This window comes from Macaca nemestrina, chromosome 14 (assembly GCF_043159975.1).
Source record: "Macaca nemestrina isolate mMacNem1 chromosome 14, mMacNem.hap1, whole genome shotgun sequence".
NCBI classification, from domain to species: Eukaryota; Metazoa; Chordata; class Mammalia; order Primates; family Cercopithecidae; genus Macaca; species Macaca nemestrina.
Window position 1 is genome coordinate 50,969,354 of NC_092138.1, and position 18,685 is coordinate 50,988,038.

Below are 18,685 nucleotides of genomic sequence, written 5' to 3' on the forward strand. Positions count from 1 at the left end.
TACCCCAGAACTTAAAACATAATAATAATAATAATAAAAAAGAATGACCAGAAGGGAACTTAGAAAATATCTTGAGTGAGATGAAAATGAAAACACAACATACCAAAATGTATGTGATGCTGTGAAAACAGAGCTAAAGTGGAAATTGAAAGTGATAAAACTTATATGAAAAAAGAAGAAAGACCTCAAACCAATGAACTAACTTTACAAGTTAAGGAAGTAGAAAAAGAAGAAATAAACCATAGCAAGGAAGAGGAAGAAAATAAGAAAGATGAAATTTTATTAATGAAGTAATTAATAAAATACAGAATAGAAAAGCAATTAAAAAATCAATGGAACTAAGCCTTGGTCTTTTGAAATGATCAACAAAATTGACAAGCCCTTAACTGTATTAAGAGATCAGTAGAGAAAAATCGGATGAAAATCAGAGACAACAGAGGACACATAACAACTGACGGCATAGAAGTAAAATGTATTGGCAGGACGTGGTGGCTCACGCCTGTAATCCCAGCACTTTGGAAGGCCAAGGCAGGTGGATCACGAGGTCAGGAGATCGAGACCATCCTGGCTAACACAGTGAAACCTCATCTCTACTAAAAATACAGAAAGAAATTAGCCAGGCATGGTGGCGAGTGCCTGTAGTCTCAGCTACTCAGGAGGCTGAGGCAGGAGAATGGCCTGAACAAGGGAGTCGGAGCTTGCAGTGAGTGGAGATCACACTGCTGCACTCCAGCCTGGGCGACAAAGCAAGACTACATCTTAAAAAAAAAAAAAAAAAAAAAAAAGAAGAAGAAGAAGTAAAAAGGATTATAACAGACTACTATGAGCAATTATACTTCAACAAATTGATTAACCTAGAAGAAATATATAAATTCCTAGAAACAAACAACTTGCCAAGACCAAATCATGAATAAACAAAATATCTGACTAGACCTATAACTAGTAAGGAGATCGAATCAGTCATCAGACTTCCCAATAACAATGACAACAACAAAAACCATAATCAGATGGCTTCAGTGGATAATTCTATCAAACATTTAGGGAATTAATACCAATCCTTCTCAAAATCTTCCAAAAAAATTGAAGAGGAAGGAATAGTTTCAAACTCATTTTATGAGATGAGCATTTCCCTCATATTAAAGCCACACAAGGATACTACAAGGAAAGAAAACTACAGATCCCTTTCACCGATAAATGTTGATACAAAAATCCTCACTAAAATACTTGTAAACCAAATTCAACAGCACAATAAAAGGATTATACATCATGACCAAGGGGGATTTACTACTCGGTTGGAAGAATGTTTCAACATATGAAAATTAATCAATGCAATACATCATATTAACAAAATGAATGAAAAATATACATAATAATCTCTATAGATGCAGAAAAAGGAATTGACCAAATTCCATATCCTTTCATGACAAAAAAATTCGACAAACTTGGAATAAAAGGAAGTTAGCTCAACATAATAAAGGCCATATATGAGAATCCCACAATTAACATTTTATTCAATGGTAAGAAACTAAAAGCTTTTCCTCTAAGATGAGGAACAAGGCAGGGATGCCACTCTTACCACTTTTATACAACATAACATTTGTAGATCTAGCCATGGCAATTAACAAGAAAAAGAAATAAAAAGCATTCATATTGGAAAGGAATAAGAAAAATTATGTTTTTGCAGATAGCATGATTGTGTATGCAGAAAACTCTAAAGTTTACACACACACACACACACATTCACTTACAAACTACCAGAAAAAAAACTCATTTGCAATAGCATCAAAACAATAAAGTACTCAGGAAAAAAACGTAAACAAAGTGGGAAAAATTTTATATATTGAAAACTAGCAAACACTGCTGAAAGAAATTAAGGAAGAGATATGAAAAGATATTGCTGATCATGGATTGGGAAGACTATTGTTGTTATAATGTTCAAATTATACAAAGCAATACACAGATACAATGCAAGCCCTATCAAAATCATTAAGACATTTTTGGCAGAAGCAGAAAAATCAGTCCTAAAACTCTTATGGAATCTTGAAGGACTGTAATCAACCTTGAGAAAGACAAGCAAAGCTACAGGACTCACCCTACCTGATTTTGAAGCACATTACAAGGCTACAGTAATAAAAATGGTATGATACTGACATAAAGATGGACATATAGGCCAATGGGAGAGAAAGGAAAGCCCAGAAGTAAACTCTCATGTATATGGTCAAATAAACTTTGACAAAAGTGCCAAGGCTACACAATGTAAAGATCAACTCTTCAAAAATGAGGTTGTGAAAACTGTACATACACATGCAAAGGAATGAAGTTGCACCCTTACTTTACACTATGTGCTAAAATTAACTCAAAATAGATCAAAGATTTAAACATAAGACCTGAAACTATAACAACTTTAGAAGAAAATCTTCAGGGGAGGCTCAGACAATGGGTTTGGCAATGAGTTCTTGGATACCACACCAAAACACAGGTAACTAAAGTAAAAATAGATAAATTGGACTCTACAAAGATTAAAAATCTCTGTGCATTCAAGGACAAAATCCAGAGTGAAAAGGCAACCTTCAGAATGACAGAAAATATTTGCAAATCTTGTATCTGATAAAAGGGTAACAGCATATTCAGAATATAGAAGGAACTCTCACATCTCCAACAACAACAAAAACATAACTTGAGTAAGGAATATGAATAGATCTTTATTCAAAAAAGATATACAAATGGCCAACAAGCATGTTTCTATGGCCTGAATGTTTGTGCGCTCCCAAAATTCGTATGTTGAAACCCTAACTCTTAGGATAATGGTGGTAGGACATGGGCCTTTTTGGGATGTGATTAATTCCACCATGGCTCATTGTGAAATAGGACACGGGCCCCAACCACACACCAAATCTGCTGGTACCTTGATTCTTGGACTTTCCAGCCTGCAGAACTGTGAGAAATAAATTTGTGTTCTTTATAAACTACCTAATTGATGATATTATAGCAGCCCGAATGAACTAAGGAACATATGAAAAGATCCTCAACATCACTATTAGGGAAATGCAAATTAAAGTCACAATGAGATTTCACTTCACATCTATCAGGGTGGCTACTATCAAAATAAAGAAAATAACAAGTGTTGGTGAAGATGTGGAGAAACTGGAACTCTTGTGCACTGTTGGTGGAAATGTAAAATGGTGCCGCACAGCCACAGTGGAAAACAACATGATGTATCTCAAAAAATGAAAAACATAATTACCATATAATCTAGTAAATTCTGGTATGGATACATATTTAGAACACTTTTTGAAAGCAGGATTCAAAGATACATTTTTTACATCTATGTTCATAACAATAGCCAAAAGTTGGAAGCAACCCAAGTGTCCATTGATAGATGGATTATATGTGATATATACATATAATGGACTACCATTCATCCTTATATATATTCCATTAAACATATCGGAATATTATTCACTCTTATACCATGGATGATTATTCTGCCTTATCATATTATTCAGGAAAATGTGGTATATACAGATAATGAGACATATTTAGCCTAATTCTGACATATACTACAACATGAGGACGTAATGTAAGCCAGGCGCAAACAGACAAATGTAGTATGATTTCAATCATATGAGTTATCTAGAGTAGATAATTCATAGAAACAGAAAGTAAAATGGTTTTAGGGGTGGAGGTCCAGGGGAGAGGAGATAAGGAGTTGTTGTTCAATGAGTACAGTTTCAGTTTTCCAAGATGAAAAACTGATGATTAGTTGCATGGCAATGTGAGTTTACTTAATACTGCTGAACTGTATACTTAAAAATGGTTAAAATGGTACATGTGGGCATGGGCATGGGCTCGAAGAAAAGCAAGCATTTCTGGTCCAGGTTTTAGCTTTCAGATTTGCTGAATCCTGTCTTCACAGAGTCAAGGGAGACATATCAACTAACTCAGAAGAGTTTATACATAAGAAAGGCAAATTTTGGGGAGTTTCAAATTCTTTCTGTGTAGTGGGCAAATGTTAATTGCACTAAATTCTTCCCTAGTATATAAATAAATTAAGCAGATAAATAGTTTGCTCATCATATGTCTAACAAGAAGTAAGGAAATAGATAATTGGAAACAATACTTCCCCCAACTTAATAGAGCTAAATAACAAAAATAATGTTAACAAAAAGAACGAAATAGCTAAATTGTAGAAGATATTTACTGTCAGGCATTGTTGTTAGTATTTACAAATCAATCCACATTTTACCCAATGAAGAGTAGGCCCCATGTTTCATACATGTTGAAACACCTATTATGTGCCCTGTACCATTAAGTCACTGGAGACATCTGTGACTACAGCAGGCAGTGATAAATTCTGGTATTTTCCCCATTTTTAAGAGAACAAGGGAACTATTGAACTGTGTAGCCACTGTTGGAACCCAGAAAATCCTATTTAGAGTACTCAACTGTTGCATGTGCTCTGGTCATATGTCATAACCACCAGAGCTGATTTCTAGACTCCACATTTTTTTTTCCAGTAGAGTCCTACCTAAATAATGACAGATTATTTCTCTTCTGCTCTTTTTCCGTTCCTCCACCGAAATGCTTCATTTGCTCATGTCAGACATGTTTTGTTATTAAATTGGGCCCCATGTTACTTACCCATATATCCTGGTTTTGTCTTCCTGAGACTGTATTTTCATAAACTTGAATATATTGGCCAAACACTTTGTTCACCCCAGTAATATATCCATAAGCAACTCTTTGAAACCCTACATAGTTCTATCCATTTATGAAAATGTCCACAAGGCTTTAGATTTCTATCTGTTTGCCAGACACCTTTGTGTCATCACCAGGATATAGGCATGCACTAAAATCAGAACTGAACCAACCAAATGAAGGCTCAGAGCTCAGGGAGGGCACATCTAGAAGGGCTCACTAAAGGAGTTAGAGGTGTGGAAATGTAAGCACTTCTGGGGAAGAGAGGAGAGCCCAGTGAATTAGAGGAGATGGACTGAGATGACCGAAGTCTAAATCACCTCACTTGGCAGCTGGTTGATGCCTTTTATGTTGCAGGCCAGAGAGTTTGCTTCTGGATTGATTGCACATTCTGACTGGAGGAACCTTAATGGCTAAGGAACAATCTTTCAGACAGTTACATTATAGATAGAATTTTCTGTCTTCTGAAAAAAATTAGGAATCTAATGAATGATTTAAAACAATTAAATCCATTAACAAATGCTAAATCAGTAAGGTCTAGAATCTTGAAAATCTATTCATTTTTAACTTTTTACTTTGAAAGAATTTTAGATTTACAGAGAATTACAAAAACACTACAGAGATTTTGCTTAGGCCTTAACCCAGCTTCTTCTCATGTTAGCAACCTACATGACCATGGTATAATGAATCAAAACAAAGAAATGAACACTGGGGCAATATTACTAACTAACATTCAGATTTTACTAAGATTTCCTCAGATTTTTAAAAACTGATGTCTTATCTTATTTCAAGAATCAACCCAGAATCTCACATTGCATTTTTTTGTCATACCTTCAGTCTCCTCCAATCTATAACACATGCTCAGTTTTTCTTTGGCTTTCATGACATTGAAACGTTTGAAGAATATTGATCATTTATTTCATAGACTGTTCATCAATTTGGATTTGTCTGATGTTAACTCATGATTATGCTGAGGTTATGTGCTTAAAGGATTAAAACCACAGAGTTTATCTGATCATCTCATCACACAAAATCCATGGTACATGATATTAATATGTTTTATTGCTGCTGATGTTAACTTAATCACTTGGTTAAGATGTTGTTTGCCAGACTTCTGCCCTATAAAGTTACTATTTTTGCCTTCCACACACTACATGGTAGAAGTATATCACTAAATACCAGCCTACACTCAAGTCTCTAATCTAGTTTCTCTCATTCATTTTTATGTTATCTGACATTCTTGGTTATATAGTATAATTAGCCATTTTAAGATTCACAAATGTTTATGATTTCATGAAGCCAATGCTGTCTCTTAGAACAATTCTAAATTTAATCAGGAAATAAAGCAAGCAATAATATTAAAATGTGTAAAGGAATTCTTGAATTTAGGTAGCTCAACCAGAAGAATTAAATGAGTTTTAAAATATCAGAAGTAATATAAATGTTGCTATTAGTAAGTTTAGGAACCATATTAATACAGAAGAAACCTCAAAACGTTGTATTATCAGAATTAACTAGATTTATTGTACAGCTGCATCTATTGTTAAGAAAGAAAATAAAATTTCAATAGAATGTTCTACAATAATTGTTTGTCACTCTGAAAAAATTAATTTGGATTATCATAGCATATGAAATAAATTCTAATATGTTACATAATTAAGTGTAAAAACACATTTACAAGAACAGAAACTTGATGTGTGTAAAATAAAAAGACTTAAGTAGGCATGTGGTTCTGTGTTCTAGACAGTGCTTGGAAAAATATACATGGGACTGTTTAGTGCTTGGTTAACACATGAAATAAAAAATAAGTATCCATCAAAAGATTATAGCTACAACGTATAAGAAATGTTTTGACAATGATTAGGAATTATAAAATTATAAATCAATAATGTAAATAACCAACATAGAAAATACAGTAAATGAAATAACAGGTAAAATAAAATCAAAATTGTAAAACTTGATTGAAAAAAGAATTAAACTAGCAAGTAAATGGGTTACTGTTGAAATTTACTACCAAGTAGTATTAATTAGAATAATGATAAATTACCATTTTAGCCAAATAAATAAGCAACAATTTGAATCAAAAATATAAATAAGTAATAGTTTAAATAAACCAAATATTTAAGATGTCCAGTACAGCATGGGAAATATATTTAATAATAGTGCATTGTATTCTGGAAATTTACTAAGGGAGTAGATATGTGTTCTCACCATGCGCAATAAAATTTTTTGTTAGGTGATGGATGTGTTAATTAACTTCATTGTCAGAATCATTACACAAGGTATAATTACAGCAAAACAGTATGTTGTACACCTTAGATCCATAAATTTTAATTTCTCAACCATATTATCAACAGTAAAATTTTTAAAGATTTTGTTCCAATTCATCTATTCTTTGAAAATGATTTTCAGAAAACACTAACAACATATGCATGAAGATGTTAACTCACATTCTCCTGCAGGTATCATCTTATTTCCCAACTCCACAAACAAGCTTCCCAAGATAAATTTTTATACACAGTATACCCAAATGCCCTTTTTGTGTGTCTTATTCAAGCCACTCCCATCAAGTTTCTGTCCCATTCATTCCACTAAACCAGATCCACCTAAGGTCACTGATGGCATCTGTTTTTGAGTCCATTAAGATAGGTCAGCTTTCATCTTCCCTGAGAACACCACTGTCTACCCCTCATTGTCTCTCCCTCATTCTTTCCTATTTCTCCTTCCAGCTGCACTGATCACTCCTCCTAAGTGCTCTTTGCCCATCACAGACTCTCCTTCTCTGCCCTACCTATGACTATTGAGGATCTGCAGGACTAAGTTTAGATCCTGTCTCAACGTTCCCTCTTTATAACTATGTTAGGTGATGGATTCCCTAATATCCATTCTCATGCCCTCAATACCAGACATGCAATAAAAAAACCCAAATTAATACCGTTGCCTGTGGCATTTGTTGTTCATTCTAGACCCATATTCCCAGCTGCCAATAAGATTCTGGAATCACTGTTTCCTTTGGTATCCATGGGATTTTGGTTCTAAGGCTCCACACCTGTCCTCCGGATACCCAAATCTGTGCATACTCAAGTCCTGCAGGCCCTTCATATATGCGCGTTTCACATCCCACAAATACGGTATTTTCTAACCATGTTTAGTTTTACATGCAGAAACTGCAGATATGAAAGGTGAACTGTATTTGGAAGAAAAAAAAAAAAACCCTGTATAAGTGGGCCCATGCAGTTCAAAAGTTCAACCCACCATGTTCAAGGGTCAACTGTACATATATCCCAAGTACCTTAAGAAGGACATCTAATATTGGTTTTCCCTTCCTGTCATCATTTGTACATAAAGCTTCTGCTGTGAGAACATTGTTTTCCTTTACTTATTTTTCTAGCATTTAAAAGAATTGCAATAAAGTAAGCATATGTACTGTTTTTACATCTCTTTCTCTGTAAGACTGAGAGTGCTTCATTCAATTGTATTTCTTGAAGGGAACTCTACAATCTGCCACTTACTTAACTTACACATATAATGTGAATGGAATAAAAGAGTAAATATATTTTATTGTCCTTTCTTCAATTTTATTCAAAATGTGGGTGTGGATTTTGTTTTTAGAAAAAATAATTTCAAGACATTTTCCTTAATGAATAAAACAAATGAGAATTTAATGAATAAAACACATGCAAATTGAATAACATGGAAAGATAAATATATTTGTAAATGTTAATACAATGTAAAGATGAACATGTTATTATATGTAAAATATCTAAATATTATAAATGAAAGAGATGCAAAAAGAGTGCAAATAAGTAAGCAAATAAATGACATCAGAGTAGTCATGTTTTAGGAACCGAAGGCCAGCACTGAATGTTTAAACATATACTTGCTAAATATTGTTAACAAGGTATTTGCTGAGTTTAATTCAATAAATTCTGTGACAAAGGCAGAAATAAGAGTCTATTGAAATGACCAAAGACACATGTGCAAGTGTGATATGGTGGATTAATCAATGAGAATCATTTCAGGATGACCCCAGGTCTTCATCCTTACTTCTCAGTCCTTGCAAGTTTGTTGATGAAGAGAAGGATTTCATGATTCCACTCTGACAACCTCCCAAGCACAGTCACTGTATTTCTTCTCTCTCAGGCAGATTCCCTGGATTCCCTGGAAGTACCTCCTCAAGGCCAGTGTAGGGCCCCAATGACCCCCACAGATTCTTCCTCTCCTGTTGCCTGCCCTAAGCAAGACTCCAGGCTTTCTAGCTGCTGATGAAATCCAGTGTGGAGCTGGTCCAGGAGGGTCATGTTCCAGGCAGCAGAAGAGTGCTCTGTGGGGAAGAGGCGCAAGATCTGCTGCAGCATCTCATGGAGGACAGACACGGCCTGGGCCTTCTGCAACTGGCTGCCATCCACAACTCCACGGGGAACCTGAAATCTCTTCTCTACTTGAGACACAAGAAAGTGGAGATTCTCCACATTTGGCCCAGATGTTCCAAGGTGTTCCTGCTAAGTAGGCCATGGTTGTGAGGCAGATCACAGCTCAGAGATCCAACAGGGCCACAGCTGCAAAGCACTAGGGCCACCAGTAGAAGAAGCAGGAGGACCACTGGGAAACGAGGGTGCTGCTGGCCTGGCTGAGCTCGAGTCCGGATGAACATTGGACTCCAGGTTCTCTGAAGGCATTCTTTTTATGCATGACTTACAGTTGGAAACAAATAGTTTTCAGTGTTGGCCAAGATGGCCACCCAGAAGCTGCTAGTGTGTGCCACTCTCATGGAGAGAAATGGAAGAGGCAAGTAAATACAGCACCTTCAACTGAAACATCCAGGTACAGACTTTCGGACTCAAGAAAACAACTTGACCCATGGAGAACAGAACAAAGCAAGGCAGGATGACTGCCTACCCAGGAGTGACACAGAGCCAGGGGAGACTCTCCCGCCCAGGGAAGTGGTGAGTAAGTGAGCAGCCCTGGGGACCCACGCTTCCTCCACAGATCTTTGCAATCCTTAGATCAGGAGATCTCCTAGTGAACCCACTCTACCACAGCCTTCAGTCTGACATGCAGGGCTACTTGGTGTTTCAGCAGAGCAGCTGCTCAGGCATGCGTGGGGACCTTGGAGTCTTAGCTACCCAGGCCTCCCACAAAAGAAGCTATAACTCCAGCCAAGCAGGAGGCTAGACCCCTTTACATACCCCTAGGAAAGGGGTTTCATCCAGGGGCTGAGCAGTGACAAGTGGCAGTCCCCCTTTCCATGGCCTGTCTCAGGGTAAGACCCACTGGCTTGGGAATCCAGCCAGCCACTGGTAGCAGCCTCACACCTCCTTGACATGGTGCTCCCAGCGGCAGGGCATGGGCTGCCATCTTTGTTGTTTCACAGCCTTAGCTATTGGAGCCTTTGGGTTCTAGGGAATCCAAGGCAGCTAAGGACTGGAGCAGCCACCCAGCACAGCCCAGCAGCTCTACAGAGAAGTAGTCAGACTGCTTATTCACGTGGATCCCACAACGTGTTTCTTTTCACTGGGTGGAATCTCCCCAGTGGGGTCTCCACTCACCTCCACCAGTGTTTTCAGGCAGACAGCAATTTCGAATGTCCCTAGGATGGTGCTCCCAAAGGGAGGGGTAGGTCGCCATTGTTGCTGTTTAGCTGCCTTAGCCATTCTTGCAAATGGCATTCTTCTGTGCTGGGAGTGGTAGCAGACCCCCAGCACAGCACAGCTGCTCTACCAAAAAGTGGTCAGACTGTTTTTTCACCTGAGTCCTTGATGCTGTTTCTCCTCAGTGGGCGGGATATCCCAACTGGGGTCTCCAGTCACCTCCTGCAGGTATGTTGCAACAGGCAACAGGTTTCACCTCTCTGGAACAGAGCTCCCAGAGGGAGGGGCAGACTCCCATCTTCACTGTTTCATAGCCTTCCCTGTTGATACCTTCAGGTACTGAAAAATGCAAGGTGACTGTGGTCTGGAGTGGACCCCAGCATATTGCAGCAGCCCTATGGAAATATGGCCAGACTGTGTGTTATGTGGATCCCTGATCCCGTATCTCCTCACTGGGTGTGTCTGCCAGGCCTGGGTCTGCAGCCACCAGCTGGGGCTATCGAGCCAATAGCAGCTCTGCAACTCCCTGGAACAGAGCTCCCAGTGAGAAGGGTGAGTTGCCGTCTTTGCTGTCTCACAGTTCTTGCCATTGCTGTCTCCAGGCTCCGGAGAGTCTGCAGGGAACAGGGGGTGGTCCAGATCGCCAGCACAGAGCAACTACCTCACAGAAGAGTGGTCAGACTGTTCTCCATGCAATTCCTGGTTGTCACCTCTCCTCATTGGCCAGGAACACCTGACCAGAGACTCTAGTACAGGCACCCTTCCCCTGCCTCATCACCTCAATCAGGCAGTCCAGCATTTCTCCGAGGAAGAAATCCCAGAGTCAACCCACAACTCATCCACCACTACCGTTGCAGTGGGACAGCCCCAGCAGCCCTCTGGCTGGGGAAGGAACAAATGGCCTAGTCACTACACTGGCACCTCCAGCACTCCACAGCCACCATAGAAAGAGGAATTTAGCCCCTCTTTCCTGGGAATCCCCATCCCTATCCTTCAGGAGGCAGGGCCCCCAGCCCGTGTCTGCAGAACAGTCAACCCACCCATGGCTGAGCATATCCACTGGTAGTTGCCTGGAGTTTCCCTAGGGAGAGGCTCCCAGAGCCATCCTACCTCTGCCACTGCCACAGCAGCAGTATTATCCCTGCTGCCTTGAGTCTGGGGAAGAAACAAAGAGCCCGAAGCTCTTTGTTTATAAGCTTACAGCACGCCACAGTCACCTGAACTTACTGCACGCTGCAGTTACCATATGGGGAGGAGAAAAGTCTCTGCTCCTCGTGAGATTTTCACCTCTTGTTTCCAAAAAAGTGAAGCCCCAAGCTTACACCAGCAGTTCAGCCACCCCACCCCTCTGGCTATACACTCTCATTAACATGGCTTCACATTTCTTGGAGGTGGAGAAACCAGGGGCAACAGAAAGCCTGTCTACCATTGCCTCTGCAGTGGTGCCACCCCAGCTACCTTGGGACTAATGACGCAGCAAAGACCCCAAGTGCCTTATCCATACCTCCAACAAGCTGCAGTCAACCCAAGAGAGGAGGCCAGTCTGTCTCCCATTGGTCAACCACCCACCCCTCACATCACCAGGCAGGGAACCCCTGGCTTGGGCCCACAGCACAGACACCCCCATTCCAGGCAGATTGCACTGAGTGATTGCTGGCCTGCATCTCTGGGGTGGAGCACCCAGGAGACAAGCAAAAGACCCTCAGTTACAACTACTACTAAGGTCCCTTCCTTCGATGCCTCCAAGCTGGGGAGTAAACATTAGCCCTGACATAATACCAGAGCTATTGTGGGCAGCCCGGGAGTGCCAAGATACAAGCTACAGTCAGCACTCAAGTGGGAGAGGAGCCCACAATTTCATAGCATTCAGCAGCACGGCTGCAACCATGAGGAAATATAGGGAAGCCACATGACTGAGCAAGAGCCTGACAACTGACCACCACACCTAAGGGTCACCTACTAGATCATGCCCAAAGCTTCAACACTAAAATATCTCACTAACATACCCTCATTAAACCAAAGACAAGTCAGCTACAAATAAAGACCCTGCACAAAGCTGCAGCCCTGTGAAAACATCCAGAAAAGAAGTCCATTTATTGAATAAACTCAAGCTACACTCCCATATGCAGAGATGAGAAAGAACCAATGCAAGAACTACAGTAACTCAAATGGACGGAGTTTCTTATGTCCTCCAAATAATCACACTAGTTCTCCAACAAGGGTTCTTAACCAAAATAAGTTAGCTACAATGACAGAAATGTAACTCAGAATATGGATAGAAAGGAACTTCATTGAGATTCCTGAAAACAGTAAAACCTAAACCAAGGAAACTAAGAATCACAGTCAAAGGATACAGGAGGTGACAGACAAAATAGCCAGTATGAAAAACAACCTAATGGACCTAATAGATCTAAAAAACACATTACAAGAGTTTCACAATGCAATCACAAGTATTAACAGCGGAATAGACCAAGCTGAGGAAAGAATCTCAGGTCTTGAAGGCTGGCTCTCTGAAATAAGACAGTCAGACAAAACTAAAGAAAATAAACGAAGAGCAATGAACAAAACCTCCAAGAAACAGGGGATTGTATAAAGAGGCCAGATGTAGGAATCACTTGCATCCTTAGAAGAGACAGGGAGAAAACAAACAACTTGGAAAATATATTTCAGGATATCATCTATGAAGAGTTCCACAACCTTGATAGAGAGACCAAAAGTCAAATACCCTTGAAATCTACACCCAGATTGGGAGGCTGTTCTAATTCCTAGTGTTGTACAATACATAGAGGAAGGGATAAGTTAGGAGGCCCCGGGGAGGCTGGGCAGGGTGGAGGAAAGGGACACATCCTGACCCTTTTTCTTTCGCCATAGCTGTCCATTGCCCTAAGAGGACAGGTCCTGCCTGAAGCTGGGAATATTTTTTCTCTCTAAGATCCAAAAGTTAGGGAAATGGCCTAATTCCAGTACCAGGGTAAGTTCTTTCTTGGGAAGAGCCTCTCTTTAGCTATGAAGATACATCTCCTGCAAGGAGGCCTACTTCTCACTAACAGCCTGCTCTCCGGACTTGGCTGCTGTCTTGGTGCATTTTGACCAGTTGGTGGATCGCTTTCCCTGTAAATGTTTAACAGTCTCCAAGTAAATGGAACCTGCCTTTTATTTCCTTTTTTGCTAAACTACTGTTATGTCATTGTAACAGGGACATTGCCTCTTTCAGAAATATTCATCATAAGAAAGGAAGGAGAGTATTTTATAAAAGAGCTTCTGAAAAACCTAGAACTTTCACTGAACTTCTGCTTTCATTTGTGATTTTGTACTCTTAATGGGAAAGTGATGGATAAAACCCACAAGAGAACTGAAAACAGCTGTGTGAAGAGGCAGTGCAGGCTCACAGTGAGTGAAGAAGAGACCACAGTGCCAATTTCTAGAGGAAGAGGAAGGAAACTAACGTGATATGGGAGTGAAAAATGTGATACGGAAAAGCAGGGAGGAAAGGGGAAAGTGTGTCAGCTCCCAGAACCAGCAAAGATGTATATTTTACTTAAGTTTAGGAGACTACCTTCATATGGGAGTGTACTCTGGAATTCCGAGAGCCAGGAAATGAATGTGCCAGGTGCCAGAATCAGTTAACCATCAACACGTGTATTCTGCACTTCACTCTAGATGCCGCTCCTCTGTCAGGTATTTCTACAAGCCACCATTTCCTGACTGAATATAAATAGGACTTTGAAATGAGGTGAGACAATTTTTCAGCCTCTCTAGAATTCATGACAGAATTCTGTTTTTTTAGGCTGCCTAAAATAATATATGCAAGCATAATGGAATTTCAATGAAAAATAATGTATTGTTATTTGTACCTGATGTGTAAATTTTGTATTGGGATTTCCTTAATCATTATTCATCTCCTCTTTTCCTCAATTATACACAGCCATATCCTGCTCTCTTAAATTCCTTGGTTGTATTTTCACCTGATTTTGACCAACTTCTTTTCTTTATTTCTTTTTTTTTTTTTTTAATTTTGCTTGAAGTTCCAGGATACATGTGCAGACGTGCAGATTTGTTACATAGGTATACGTGTGCCATGGTGGTTTGCCGCACCTATCAAGTCGTCACCTATTAGCACATTTTTTTTTAATCGAGTCTATCATTGAAGGGCATTTGGGTTGGTTACGTGTCTTTGCTACTGTGAACAGTGCTGCAATAAACATAGATGTGCGTGTATTTTTGTAATAGAATGATTTATATTCCTTTGGGTATGTACTCAGCAATGAGATTGCTGGGTCAAATGTTATTTCTGCGTCTAGATCCTTAATGAATTGCCACACTGTCTTCCACAATGGTTGAACTAATTTACATTCCCACCAACAGTGTAAAAGCTTTCCTATTTTTCCACAGCTTCACCAGCATCTGTTATTTCCTGACTTTTTAGTAATCGCCATTCTGAGTGGCATGAGATGGTATCTCATTGTGGTTTTGATTTGCTTTTCTGTAATGATCAGTGATGTTCAGCTTTTTTCATGTTTATTGGCTACATAAGTCTTCTTTTGAGAAGTGTCTGTTCGTGTCCTTTACCAACTTTTTGATTTTTGTTTGTTTGTTTGTTTTGTTTTTTTGTAAATTTGTTTAAGTTCTTTGTACATTCTGGATATTAGACCTTCATCAGATGGGTAGATTGCAAAAATTTTCTCCCATTCTGTAGGCTGCCTGTTCGCTCTGATGATTCATAGTTTCTTTTGCTGTGCAGAAGCTCTTCAACTCGATGCCATTTGTCAATTTTAGCTTTTGTTGCAGTTGGTTTTGGTGATTTCATCATAAAATCTTTGCCCATGCCTATGTCCTGAGCATTATTGCCTAGGTTTTTTTCTAAGGTTTTCATGGTTTTGGGTTTTACATTTAAGGTTTAATCCATCTTGAGTTAATTTTTGTATTAGGTGTAAGGAAGGGGTCCAGTTTCAGTTTTCTGCTTATGGCAATCCAGTTTTCTCAGCACCATTTATTAAATAGGGAACCCTTTCCCCATTCCTAAAGTATTGAGAAAGAGAATCTCTTCCAGTTTCCGATTTTATTTTGTGAAAGAAATGTGACAGTTTTTACTGACATTTAACAGAGAAATAATCAAAATAATGATCAACTACTATTGTAAATAATTTTATATTTTATGCTTTAAAAATATAAAATATTTAATGTATTAATATGATTTACCAATGCATCAAATATATGAAATTTAGTGACATGTATTTTCAAAAAGGAAACACTATGCAGATAAAAGATAATCCACATTTTTGGAGAGTGCAACCTTATTACTTCCCTCCATTGCAAATGCAGATCTCTCACAATTTTCTATATGTGTTATCTTGATTTTTCTTTTCGGATTCACTCTTCTACCTACTCCAGTATGGCTTCTGCTGATTAATTCTATCAATCCAGCTCTCAGTAAGCTCTGCACTGCCATCTCTTTTCTTGCTGTAGTGCTCAGTTTTAATTCACATTTTTCGTAAGTCTATTGATTCTTTTTCTAAGCACATTTATTTTCTAAATATGCTTTTATCACCATTCCCTCTTGTCCTTCTGCTGTTAAGATATTCCACCTCTGAGCTTGCAGTGAGCTGAGATCCAGCCACTGCACTGCAGCATGGGCGACAGAGGGAGAATCCGCCTCAAAAAAAAAAAAAAAAAAAAAGATATTCCACCTCTGTTTTCTTCTTCTCTTTGTGTCTCTTCCGTTCCCCCACTTTAGTGGTGGAAGGTCCTCAGAATCCAGTTTAAGTCTTTTTTTCCCTCTCCACTTGTTCTCCACATGGACATTCATTCCATTTCATTTTTGGCCTTTCCATTGCCAGTTAGGAACTTCCAGATATGGTATTCCTTGAAAACTGCAAACTCATTTATCTGACTGGCAATGTACCTTTTCAATTGCATGTTGAAAGTCAGTTTACAGAGAATATCTCTGCTTTTAATTCCAGACATGTCTCAATCTACCTTCTGCTAAGAGGAATTCATTGCTTTTTCACTTCTTCATATTACAGCAGTCAGCATAACTGATATTAATTCAGCATTATTATTGTTTTTAGATTTCTTTCTGGACAAAAATCAAAGATACAAGAGAACAGGAACTGTAGTTTTTATGTTCATGTTTGTATCCTGATGACGACATATAACCTGGTATAGAAAAATATATTTTTATAAAACGTGAATAAAATTATGATAGGTAACATAATTAAATCATCTATTTTTAAGTCAGGTTGTACAGTCAGGCTTTGCATTTTATCTTAAAGAATAAACAAACACAAGACATTTTGTGTAGTAAAAATTTAATGAAAAAGGAAATTAATATATTAGCTACATAAGAAGAACATATATTGTTACATTAACCACAATGTAAAGGTACACATGATATTACATAAAAATAATTTAAATCTTAAAAATATGTAAATAATAAATATTTAAATAAACAGATGAACAGAGACATCAGCGTGGTCATCTGTAAAGGACTAGTGCCTGCACAGGCAAACACGATGCTTCTTTACACTCCTGAAAACATTTGAAAATTTTGATTCAACTCGTGGTGGTTATAGGAGAAATGAGTCTTTGAAATGGAAGAACTCATGAAAGTGTGAGATGACATGTCTGTCAATGAGGATCATTTCCATGTTGAACCAGTTTTCAATCCTTCCTCCTTAATCTTTTTTGAAAGTTTGTTGAAAAAGAGAGGAATCTCATGATTTCTGCTCTGACAACCTCCCAGGCACAAGGGCTGTATTTCTTCTCCGTCAGATAGAGAGTGATTCTTTGGAAGTATTTCTTCACAGCCAGGATGGAGTCCTCATTCATCAAGGGAGTGTCTTCCATCCCAGGCTCTGCTATCACACAGGCTTTCAGGTCATTCAGTTGCTGGTAAAGCTCAGCGGAAAATTTTTCTAGGAGGTTCTGTTCCCAAGCAGCAGATGAGTCCTTTGTGCTGAAGAGATTGAAGGTCTGCTGGATCATCTCATGGAGGACAGACATGGCTTGAGCCTTCTGGAACTGGTTGCCATCAAACTCCTCCTGGGGGAATCCAAAGTCATGTCTGTCCTTTAGACAGGAGAAAGGAGAGATCCTTCCCATTTGTGCCAGGAGTATCAAGGCCCTCCTATGACCCAGCCTGTGGGTCTGAGGCAGATCACAGCCCAGAGAGCAGATGGATTTGTAGCTGAGCACCACCACAGCCATCAGTAAAGAAAAGGACAGGGCCATTGAGATGTTGTCAATATTGCTAGGCTACGTGAGGTGGGTAACCTTGAACCTTGGCCTCTAGGTTTTCTGAAGACTTTGCTCTGTGCATGGGTCTTAAATAGTGAACATACTAATTTCCATTTTCTAAAGGCTCTAGTTTTACTTTCTATCTCTGTTTTTGCTTTCTTTATTCACTCTCTACATGTGTTGAAAGATGTTTTTCATCATTGCCTATTTTTCACCTACACTCAAAATTTTTATGGTATTTTTTTCTAATTGAAATCTTCATGAACTCTTAATAACACAGATTTGGCATATTTATTTATGTATACTGTGTATACCTCTACTTCACAGATAAAAACTATAAACTTTGCTCTTTTATTCAATGTAAAGTTAAGAATGACAGAAAAGTTAAACTACAATCTAAGTTTAAAAGCTATTGACATTTAACTTAGTTTGATGGGTAGAATTGTGGAATAACTTTTAATGTAATATGTTCATGTAAATTTTTGTGTGAAATTACATATGCAAAATAAAAATCTATATAAATATACATTAATAATATGAATGTAATTACCTACCTAATCATTCAAAACTGCTAAAAATGTGAATAAGTTTTAAAAATTTTTCTCATAGTATATGAAGCTTTAAATTTTCCTTTATATGAGAAAATAATTTGTAAACTTCACTAGCTGCAGTATTCATCCAGGTATTGCCAACACTTTTTTCTTTTCAGTACTTAACATAAATATTGATGTGTGACTAACTTTAGTAGAAATAAATCATATAATGCAAGCTATTTGCATTTAATTCTCAAAGTCTACGAAACATCCTGAAAAACTGAGAATCAAACATAAGTAATAACCATAAGATAGTCAATGGCAGCCAGAAGTTATGCAGGCTAAAGCTACAAATTGTGATAAGACTTTAAGATCCAGCAAAAAATGGACAGAAAGTCCTCCAATCACGGTCATCTATTTGCCCTAGGTTTGTGACACTGATCTTGCGAATATTTTGTGTATCTTCCTGAACTCAGTATCAGTGCTTCTCATGTGATACACAACAAAACCCAATGAGAAAGATGTATATTAAGCAATCAAATTTTGTTGGATAGACTTGTTGGAGAGTCACAAACTATTGTAATACATCAGATTTGTTTATACTATGAGAACTAATTTTTGTACCCT

The 18,685-nt window shown here is 38.4% G+C and overlaps 1 protein-coding gene and 1 pseudogene across 1 annotated transcript; both read right to left on the bottom strand.

Moving 5' to 3' along the window:
- Window positions 1-8,716: 8,716 nt before the first annotated feature.
- On the bottom strand, window positions 8,717-9,352 carry LOC105465890 (interferon omega-1-like; annotated as a pseudogene).
- A 7,597-nt stretch (window positions 9,353-16,949) lies between these two features.
- LOC139358305 (interferon alpha-17-like) lies at window positions 16,950-17,519 on the bottom strand. Its single transcript, XM_071078871.1, has one exon. It carries the CDS (start codon window positions 17,517-17,519, stop codon window positions 16,950-16,952), a length of 570 nt encoding a protein of 189 aa, XP_070934972.1.
- Window positions 17,520-18,685: the final 1,166 nt, after the last annotated feature.

Bases quoted from the DNA above. Each gene is read 5' to 3' on its own strand.
- LOC139358305 (XM_071078871.1), bottom strand. From the start codon at position 17,519: ATGGCCCTGTCCTTTTCTTTACTGATGGCTGTGGTGGTGCTCAGCTAC.